The sequence below is a fragment of the Eucyclogobius newberryi genome, unplaced genomic scaffold (assembly GCF_026437365.1).
Source record: "Eucyclogobius newberryi isolate DKJ021-1_F unplaced genomic scaffold, fEucNew1.0.hap1 SCAF_14, whole genome shotgun sequence".
Taxonomy (NCBI): Eukaryota; Metazoa; Chordata; class Actinopteri; order Gobiiformes; family Gobiidae; genus Eucyclogobius; species Eucyclogobius newberryi.
The window spans coordinates 18,064,430-18,075,043 of record NW_027315768.1 but is presented as its reverse complement, the minus strand read 5'-3'; the positions used below and the strand labels follow the sequence as shown (position 1 = coordinate 18,075,043).

General features: G+C 40.6%; 2 protein-coding genes across 3 annotated transcripts; both read right to left on the bottom strand.

Moving 5' to 3' along the window:
- Nucleotides 1–1,319: 1,319 nt before the first annotated feature.
- On the bottom strand, nt 1,320–3,404 carry tnfsf13b (TNF superfamily member 13b). Of its 2 annotated transcripts, none has more exons than XM_072444036.1 (6): nt 3,046–3,404; nt 2,710–2,824; nt 2,150–2,206; nt 1,920–2,044; nt 1,607–1,763; nt 1,320–1,449 (listed from the first exon to the last, which is right to left on the bottom strand). In XM_072444036.1, the coding sequence occupies exons 1-6, from the start codon at nt 3,265–3,267 to the stop codon at nt 1,337–1,339; spliced, it is 789 nt and encodes a 262-aa protein (XP_072300137.1). In that variant the 5' UTR covers nt 3,268–3,404; the 3' UTR covers nt 1,320–1,336. The 2 variants fall into 2 exon arrangements, with proteins under 2 accessions (XP_072300137.1, XP_072300138.1); XM_072444037.1 differs by having other exon boundaries at nt 1,607–1,757; nt 3,046–3,400.
- Nucleotides 3,405–3,891: 487 nt separating this feature from the next.
- Nucleotides 3,892–7,428, bottom strand: abhd13 (abhydrolase domain containing 13). The gene is made up of 2 exons (XM_072444638.1): nt 7,214–7,428; nt 3,892–6,863 (listed from the first exon to the last, which is right to left on the bottom strand). Exon 2 carries the CDS (start codon nt 6,827–6,829, stop codon nt 5,783–5,785), a length of 1,047 nt encoding a protein of 348 aa, XP_072300739.1. The 5' UTR covers nt 6,830–6,863; nt 7,214–7,428; the 3' UTR covers nt 3,892–5,782.
- Nucleotides 7,429–10,614: the final 3,186 nt, after the last annotated feature.

Below are 10,614 nucleotides of genomic sequence, written 5' to 3'. Positions count from 1 at the left end.
TCGCTCTGTCTCACTGTGGGTCCTTGTCAAATGGGGCCATGGCTCTTTGGACAAAATACTCCCCAAAAGAAATGACCACCCACCGGGAGTCTGCCCCACCGGACGTAAGGGCCGAGTGTGAGAAAGTGAATACCACAATATCAACGACAATGAACAATGTCAATGTTACTTTTTACAATTTAAAAGAACCTTCTTTTACACAAGCATCCACGCTTCTGGGGGAAATGATTATTTCTGTCCTGTGGTTTAATACATTTCATAATACCAGTGTAGCCAGCATTTTGTTAGATATCAAGGCTTCCAAAAGAGATCAATAATTTATTCATTTTAGTGGCTTCTTGAGATTTCAAGACCTTGTGGTTGGATTGATAGAACCCTTGGTGTAGGTCCAGGGCAGAGTTCTGGACCTGTAGGTGTACAGTCAATACATTTTCTTTCTTACTGCTTGGTATTATTGTTTCCCAACCAGAGGTACATGGACTCTTGGAGGTACATTATTTGTTAAAAGGTGGCATTTTAATTATTTTAATAGGTTCTTTATTATACATATTACAACTTCAGTAATGTTTTTGTGGGACAAGTTTGGACATCAATATCATTAAAACAAGAAGATATAACAGTAATAATTGGCAAAATACTAGTTATCAGATATATGATGGCTTTGAATTTCCTTCAGGATCAATACAAAATTAGTCGTCTATCCATCCATCTATCTAGAGAAGGAAAAACTAGTACAGAGTACAATTATTTGTAAATCTTTCTAATATATTCTTGCACTGTTGCTGGCATCTTAAAAAGAAATAATACTTCACAGATTCAGAATATATACAAGCTTTGTTTTACTGCTGACTATGCAGGGGATTTCTTCAAACAAATGTGTCTTTATGTATAAATCTTTTCTCTGAGCATACTGTATTTGGAGAAATGCATTGACATAAAATCCCACTTGTGTCTCCTGCCGAACATAATGCAAATTCCTCCCGCCCTCAGGTACTCCGGTGTCCTCGGGCTGTCTCTTCACAGTCAGCAGCTCCTCTCATCACGTTATCACACACACAGCATCAGTAACAGTAAGTTTAGACCGGTTTATAGCTTCATCTCTCTCCGCCTCCATTCCTCCTCCTCTTCGCCCCCTCCAGTGGTTAGAGCAGCAACCAATCCACACCAGATGATGTCATCGCTTGTCCAGAGGTCATTTATATGGGAAATATTTAGAAAGAATAGTTTCTAAACTTGGTGATGATATCATGAGGTCATATTGGATTTGGAAGACATAATACTACTGATATAAGACATGGATGTGTGTACAAAATACACACTAATGCAGAGTAAGATGTCACACTAGTTTGATTGCGCCCATAAAGGTGCCCTCTCCAATCAGGGAGATGTTGGCTGAGGCCTTAGGAATCAGCAGCTCCAAGTGGTCCCCATGTTCCAGCTTTGCAATACCTAAAGGTAAAGGTCAATTTGTGTTTATTTATGTTTTTCCCTAAGAAATGATAGAAAGCCATGCAAATTGTCAAAATGCATGACTAAACACAAAACCATGAAACATTTTATACGTGCAGCTGACCTTTGCTTCACATAAACAATAACATGTGCTCACCTCCAGTGTAGCATGTGTTATAGGAGTGTTCCTGTCTCATGTTTTTGATGCAGCGGAACAGAACCACATGAGGAGCCTCGTTCCCCACCACACTGGCCTTCCACCTGATGACCACGTGGCCCATAATGAGTCGGGTGTCAAAGTAGTAGACCTGTGTCTCCAGGTAAAAAAGTACACGTTAATGTTTATTGTCTATCCTGACAGAGATGTACTAGATTAAATAGGGACTTCCTAAAGTGGGAAGAGTGCACCCTTTCCCTGCCACAGCTTAGCAGCACCCTCTTGTGTTACGTCCATGAAATGAGTAACTAACCTGGCTGTAAACGTAGTAGTAGCCCTCCTGTTGGATCAGTATTCTGTCCTGGTCCTCCTCCAGGGCAGAACCTCGCCTCAGGCCTGTTTTCCAGGGGATACCAGTGTTCTCTTCAAAGTCAAATTCTGGTTGATAACAAAATAAAATATGAATGAAATACTGCTGGTGTTCAGTCTACAAACAAACATTGGTAACAATTATGTGGATAAGAAAACCACTAATGGGTGTACCTTTTTTGAAGGTTTGCCTGTTGCCATTTGCCATAAACTGCAAACAAGACTGAGATACTAGGAACAAAGGAAACAGAAATGTGAAACAATCACATGAAGTTTGGACTTTTTACGCCACTGTTTGTCTAATGTTATGTCAAGGTCATATTTGACAAAAAACATTATGATACAAGAATAAAAGAACAATTGAGCATCGTTTTTTGTCTCTGGTCACTGCATTATTTAACATTTCTGGTGGGCAGTCCACTACGTGCTTGTCTCCATGGAGATATTATAGCTTTGCCTGGAATGTTTCACAGTATGTCATTGAATTATTGGTGTTTTTATTACTCTAAATGTTTCAAAACATGCTAGTGAGCAGTGTCACTTTTCCACCTTCTCCAGAAAAGTGACATTCAATGTGAGAATCCACATCATTGTGGAGGTCTTCAGTGCATGTGTTGTACTTGGTTATAACACCATAGTGTTAACTCTAAAAATACTGTATTCATTAGTTTGGATTATCCACACTGTATATAAACAACATTATATAGTACTTAAGGTGTATATTTTTGCATTACCTAATATCTGTTTATCATTGGTCGTTCTCTTTTTCCTTTTCAGCATGGAAGTTTGTTCTGACTTGAGGCTTTGCAGGGTCTCTGGGCTGCTTCTCTTGTCACAAATATTGTCCATCTGAAGAGCACATAGTCGACAAAATAATAACTAAAAGGAATATTGTTTTGAATATTGTTTTAAAGAAGATAAAGAAAAATTAGGACAATTGCAATAGCGATTAACAATCTTTTGTACTGTGAACATTTTCTGAAAATGTTGCCTGCAACAGGAAGCTGAAACCCAAAAATATAGAAATGCTGCAAAAATGAAAATGCAACACATGGGCACACGACCCTTACCTGCCCTCTGTGCCCACCCTCCTGTCCCTCCTGTCTCCTGCGGCAGACCTCAGACTTGAGTCCCTCCACCTCTGTGCGGAGTACCACCAGCTGGTAGAGCGACAGAGCGGAGAGAGAGGAGGTGACAGCTGCCAGTGTGAGCAGGAGCACCAGCCAGGACAGCCTCCTCCCCGGCTCGCTCCCCGGCTCGCTCCCCGGGTTCACATCTGCCAGCGACGCCATCGCACACGCTCACAACATAGCACTTGAGCCCCTCCTCACTGACCTAAACGCACACTCCTGCTTAGTAAACGTCCGATCCAATCATATTCTCTGAAGCCTGCCTGTTTGGACGTAAACGTCAGTCTCCTGTACTTTCGTTTCTGATGCATTCTCTTCTCGTGCAGAGAGCAGAGCCAGGGCACATAACTTCCTTCATTTCCTTTATTATGCAATTAATCAAACCCTGCTTCCTGAAATAAAATTTACTTTTTTGGTAACCAACTTGGTTAGGCTATTTTTCTGGCAGCTAGTGACCTCACATTTTGCATAGGTTGCTATTGTTTTTATGCACATTTTTGAGTATGATGGAAGCATTGCAGCTAACATTCAATGATTTTCAGACTTTGTTTTCAACATGCTTAATTCTTGTGACTATTACTAGTTTTATAGAAGTAGTAGTGCTTTGTACTTCTGCTCTGGTCTTAGGAGGCTGAATATTTAAGTCCATACCATATAAGTTTGGCAACTGTGAACTGAAAAAGGGAAGTGCTCTCAACTAACAAAATGCAAATAACCTACATTTAAAAAGTGCCAGTTGTGGTCAAAACAGTCAAAACAAGACATGGCCTCGCTAAAAAAGATAAACATCTTAATGTATCAATTTATTGCATGTACAGTACAGAAAATAGAAAGTGAAGGTGTGCTTACAAAATAAGTCTGATGTTTTGAAATAGAAAAATGGAAAAGAGCTCAAATATTATGAATGTAAAATAATGGTTCATTCACATGTCATTCATGTGGTGTAAAGATGTTCACTAAACACTGTGTTGCCTCAGTACATTATACTCTGTCCCAACACTTCACACAAACTGCTCAAGCTCAACACAACTGTCCCACAGACGCATTTAAGCACAAGACATTCACGTGAATAATTTCATTCAACAACGGTATGTTATGTGGCCCAAAAAAAGTATGAATTCAAAATTAAATTAACACAAAATCAATTAAATAATAATTAGGAATATATTTTTCGTTCATAAACTAATCACAAAAATCCCCTGAATTTACTATACAAGAATTGTAATAATTTAATGTTAAACAAGATGTTTTGCTGTCCATTACACAAAAGAAAGGGGGAAATAATAGTGATATAATGTTAAGTTCACAGGCGAAGGAGACATCAGTTTCTGTCCCTGCACCTTTACTGCAGTATTCCAGTTTCCTCTAGGTTTTGAGCATGTCACATTAACTTTGCCTGTCTTTTGAATTGGAAAACCCAATCCAGATATTGGAAAATGATAATGATCATTTTCTAATATCTGGATTGGGTTTTAAAATCCATCCAGATTGACTCAACAGTTTAGCCGTGATTACTTTAACATTGTGACAGACATTCAGTGTCCCATGGGCATGGGTTCAGTACACTGTGTACAACAAGTTTAAAATATGGCTGAAGAAATGTGTACTCAAATGGCTTTGTTACTCTGTTGTGCTCTGCAGTGTGCTTCATTTCATAAGCCCAAGCAGATAACAGTGTCAGACTCTGCTCCACCCATGGAAGACATGCACTAAAAGGTTTTAATTAGCTCATTAAAAGCCCCCCAACAGACAAAAAGCAGTGCCAGATAATCATGGGCTGCCACCATAACCCACAATCAAATGTCTTTGAAATATTGCAAACAGTAACACACAAAGAATAAAGGGCTTGATACCAAAGTTATTTGTGATTAAGGAGACTGAGCCTGATGGTGTATAGCCAATGGCTAATGTCTGCCTTGAAACACACACTGAAAGTGTTTTTTTTAGATACAGATCAGGTAAATGCAGTATAAACAAAATGTACAGAGGAGAAGGTGTTAACTGACTCAAATGTAACTTAATGGTTGAATGGACGATTTTTTGACCCAAATCTGAGTCTCATTTCCTCGTGGCATGGACTGCCGATTAGTCTTGCCACGTATCAATCATAAAACGCACCTACCGCTCACCTGCAGCCGCGTCAGGCTTGTCCCCACGAGTAGCATGTTTCCGCATGTCTAAGCGCAGTGATCTATCATAATATAGTTCCCTCAGTGTACAGGACCAAATTAAGACGGAGAAAGACAGTTCGATCTGACTCAGAAGAAGATGGAAATCTACGGAAGACGAGAGATGCGATGCGATCCGTCGCGCTAATAAACAAACGTACGTGTGTGTTGTATCAGTCCGCACAGGGGAGTGCGCATGCGCACTTCCGCCTGCGTTCTCAAATTGAAGAAAAATCGTCCATTGCGCCTTTAAGTTGCTGCCCATTCTTTAGATTACGGTCTGGTCTACTCATGTGTTCATGAGAAAAGGTCAGAAGTTTTACATGCGGTCATCACTGCAACACAAGACACCTATAAAGAGGCAGAACCATCCCCTCAAAAACCTTTTATAACAATTACATGTACAAACAGAAGAGGGTCAAATAAAATAATGTTGCAGACAAATGCATACAAATTTACATTCTTTGTGAAAATTAAATTTTTGCTTTAATTTGTAGTTTTAAACCGTTTTAAATAATAGTTACGCTTGCAGACGGCTGGTCACTTTCTTCACTGGCATGGCTTTTGAGCAAGTCTTTTGTGAACTGCTCCAGAGCAGCAAAGTAGCCCTGACACTGCCACGTGTCGTTGTGTGTGCCCTCTGGAAAAATAGCCAGGCGTTTAGTCCGTGCTGGAGACAACTCATAGAGCTGTTTCATCATGACGGGCGGAATGAGCTGGTCAGAAAGACCAGACACAAACAGAGATGGCATGCGGCACAGGAGCACCTGCCGATAGGACAGGAACTGATTCCTGTAACACCACAAAGGCAAGAGGCGCATGGGCAGAAAGGAAAAGAGGGTAGACGCCATATGAGGAATGCTTAGGAAGGTGTTCTCCACGATAACGGCAGCTACGCGATGAGGGTTAGCAGAAGCCAAGCGCACAGCCACAGCACCTCCAAGTGAGCGGCCAAACAACACCACTTTAGTCTTGTCCAGATCAGATCGAGTCATGACGTAGTCCAGCGTGGCTTCTGCATCCAAGTAGAGCCCTTCCTCACTTGGCTCACCCTCACTCTTCCCATAGCCTCTGTAGTCCATCAGCACTACATTGGCCTTCAGATTGACCAGCATGAGCAGGGCATTTGGTACTCTGTGGCCAATGTTGCCAGCGTTGCCATGGAAATAAAGAAGAGTGGGTGGAGAAGAGGTGCTTTGATTGCCAGTTGTGACTCCAGGAGCGGCGTCCCCTCCGGTGTACCGAAGCAGAATGAGGTTAAGTTTGACACCATCTTTGGTACGGATGTAGACATTCTCATGAGGAATTCCTGTAGGCATCGGGACGTAGAGTCGCGATGAAGAGGGCTGGTCAGGGAAGTAGAGGAGCACATCCTGGAATTTGTAAAGTATGGCAGCAACAGAGGCCAGGATGAGAGCTAAGAGCATGAAGCCTCCGTAGAGGTGAAACGTGAGGATGAGAGCCAGAAGAGAGACGCGACATGCGCCCCAGGACCATGAGACCAGAGAGAGGGTGCAGCGCTCAAGAGCACCCCACAATCTCCACGGCTTCTCCATAACAGGGTCACAGTAGAGTCACGCAACACTTGATCTGCAAAGGAAGAAAGACACACATATAGTGACATGTTGTAAGAACACAGTAACAACGATGTTCATGCCACCTGAGATAATTTAACAGATTACAGATATAATTATTAACTCACGTTACTTTACGTTTAAGATGACTGTTGTCGACTAAATATTTAACGCTAGTCACACACAAGGACGAGTTAGCGAGTTAAAACCACGTCATTTATTTAACGATACACATTGTTTTCAATCTAAACATTTTAGCTTTATTTAGGATGACGTACAACGTAATCAACACATAGCTTCACAACCGTTTGCACCACATGAGGTGAGTAAGAGCTTTAGCAAAGGTTAGCTTTGAAGATAACTCACCCTTTCTCCATTTTCAGCGCCACGAGAACGATGTGCTTTTTGGTACAAGCCTGCGCAAAACACCCTAAACCATAGCATTAATTTGTGTTAAATTCAGAACGCTAATAGAATCCAGATGAAAATATAAAACATTTCCCAATAGCTGTAGAAACCGGTTTAGCTAGCATTACTCGCACAGCTGGTTAGCATTGGGTGTGTTGCTCAAATCCTTCCGTGTTGTGCCGACAGTGCGTGACGAACAGTTCCCTCCATACACGTTTTGCCCCTGCGCAATAGTTATTTTAAAATGTAATCTTGGACTTTTTCACAGTTGATGCAATACGTAACGATAAACACATCTTCTGAACTGTAATCGTACTTTTCTTCCTGAATTGTAGGTTAATGTTTTGTAATGTATTTTGATATTCAGATTTTGTCCGCCAGGTGCTGCTCTTGAACGTGTTATAACTTCAAGATGAAGAAGGTAAACAATCCCACCAATTGCAACCAAGGAAATCCCAATTTAATTAACGATGCATCATCGTGAATAATGCACATTGATTGATTGAAAATTACTGGTTTATGTGATGGATCAAGGTAATGTTAGAACAGCTAGCAATATAATTTTGTCATGCTTTCATCTTAACACTACACCTGCAGCATATCTCTCAAAGTACACAAAAGCCTAGCGCAAGCTGACGTACACATTGTTTATTCATCTTATGAACAGAATACCCCTAAAACTATGACTGTCGTTAATTCCCCTCCACCTCACTTACTTGTGTATTGATTGTATCTCTATTTTACATCTTGATCTCTCAGAGTGTATGACCTTGGAGGAAGCAGACAGACATATTCTATGCAGTGTAACAGCTGTTTGTGGTTCAGCACTGTCCTTGAGGCGCGTTGATTTGGTTTCTTGTGGTGTGCAGACATTCTATATTGGAAAAGCATTAAATAACCATAAGCTCCATTGTTGCGAATCAAGACAAATAATGTAGGCATCATACTATGATACAAATGATTGGACTCTTTCCTCAGTCACATACATTTCTCTGCTCCCAACAACTACACCAAAACATATTTAGCTATAGTCACTGCAGGGCTTCAACTCTGTAATACAGTCAGCAAGAAAGTGGTATGAGTACTGAAAACTGGAAACATGGGCCCAAAAGACACTTATTATCTCTCACCTCACGCAATTCCTCCACCGAGACAGATGGACTGGTTGAGTATAATTATGACTCTCAAAAATGACTATTATCACAGATGTTAAGCCATTGCTGGCCATTGATTTTCCTGTTCGTCAGCATGTTTTAACAGCTGTAGTGGCTTTATCTTCTCTCTCAATACTCTCACTGTCAGCCAATTACCTATATTTTAATTACCTCTGTTTGACATGTTTGTCATGTAAAACCATAGCTGAACTTGTCTGACATCACGTGACCATGAGTTATGTGTGTTTTATTTGCAAGAGACTGCCCCATGCGAGGTGAGAGAAGCGCTGGTGTCCATGGCTACGATGTAAATGTGTTGTCACCGTGGAGACCGAGCATCTCTGGGATGAAGAATATAGCTACAGAATAGTAAAATACAGCTACAGAAGAATACAGCCACAGAATAGAATAGTAAGATTTGACCTACTGTTTGGACCACCCGCCATATATATGTGCTTTTTACATAAAGTATTCGGATCCATCCTACATCAGAAGTCATAATCCAATAAATGCATTAGTTGGAGGCAAATACTTTTTCTGCTTAATTACCTTGACGTATACTACCCTATTGGCCTATACAACATACATACAGTTGTGAGTGGTTGCATATGCCAAGGGTAAATTAGATTGTTTGAGAAATTGTTTTATGTCTCAGGGAGTAATTAAGAGGACTATAATCAAGACTATATTATTAGCCTCATTTGTAGTAATAACCCACAAACCTATGCAGATCTATAAGTTAGCTATGACATAGGGAACATATACAATATAATAAATGTATGCATATATGGCATTGTCTACATAGCAACAAACTCCTTAAATCTCAAAGTATTTACTAAGGCAATACAGTATTGTTTGGATCTCATTATCTGTCTTGTCGTATGTACAGCATTGCTGGTATAACTTGGTGAATATTAGCATAGAAAATTAACAATATTTTGCTGTTCTTGTACTTTGCTGTTATCTTATGTCTTATCTTATCTAAGCCCTGTCAATGAATTAGAAAAATATCTGCATTTTGTATTTTTCCACTAGATCAAAGACCGATTGACTGCGACTGACACATGTTTTAAACCACCAGCCTGATCATTCTGTCCAGTATTGATCCTGAACAAGGTAAATAGCCATAGGCTTGCGTCAAAAGCTGCTGGTGCAGGCTCTATATTGTACTCATTAACACAGCTGTGTGATGATTGTTATGTTGGGAAAAGCACACAAATGAAGGTACATTTCAGGAGTAATGATTATGCAGGTTATAATTTCTTGACCAGTCATCAACACTTCGTGGAGTCATTTATGGTTGCCTAGGAGCCTCATTAGAGTTTATGGGCGGGTCATTTAAAATGCAAGGTTGTTGTCTATTTATCTGATTGAGCATTTGAACAAAAAATATATTTTGTGTTCTGGGCTTGAGGACGTTCTGAGACAGACATAGGACATGCTTTTTCTCCCTGTTGCCTGGAAATGCTTCAGGATCCCCCTGGAAGAGCTGGAGGGATAGTGTAAAAATGAAGGTTTAGCCATCATCACGGCTTACACAGCTGCTTCTGCAACATGGCCTTGGATGAGCAGTAGAAAATAGATGATGTAATGTGTGTCAGTGACAAGTAGATATTGAGGAAGATTTAGTATCAAGGGCAATTCAAACGACGTGTTCAATTTTAGACAGTGAAGCAGACTTTTAAATACAACACATATTCACTGTGTAAAAACAAGAACAACATTCCTGCATAGAAAAAGAGTACTCTACTGTCAACTGCTTGGCCACATGTGAGTGAGGCTGTTTGGATTAATTGACAGAATAGGCAAATGCAGCAGCAGCACTGTTCCTTTCTCATTTAAACTGGGAGTCTACAATAGGCCTAGTCTGTTTTTACTTCTTTATCAATTCAAAACTAACTTGGACTCGAGTGTCGCCCCTCTCTCTCTCCATATTTGAGATGCAGAGAGATCAGGGGCACAGTTGAGAACAGTTTTGATCCACATACGTATTCTACGAACTATAAGGATCAAAACGGTCTTTAGATAGTGAAAATTGGCCTCATGGCCACCATGAAAAAGAGAGAATGACACAAAACGTTCGATGCGTCGAGCTGGTGCGGAGAACTGCAGAGCTGACATCGCGGCAGGAGTTCAACGTAAATAGTTTTCAGCCTGTAGTGTTTTCTATAGCCTCGATCTGTTCAGAAGAGCTGGAGCAGGGCT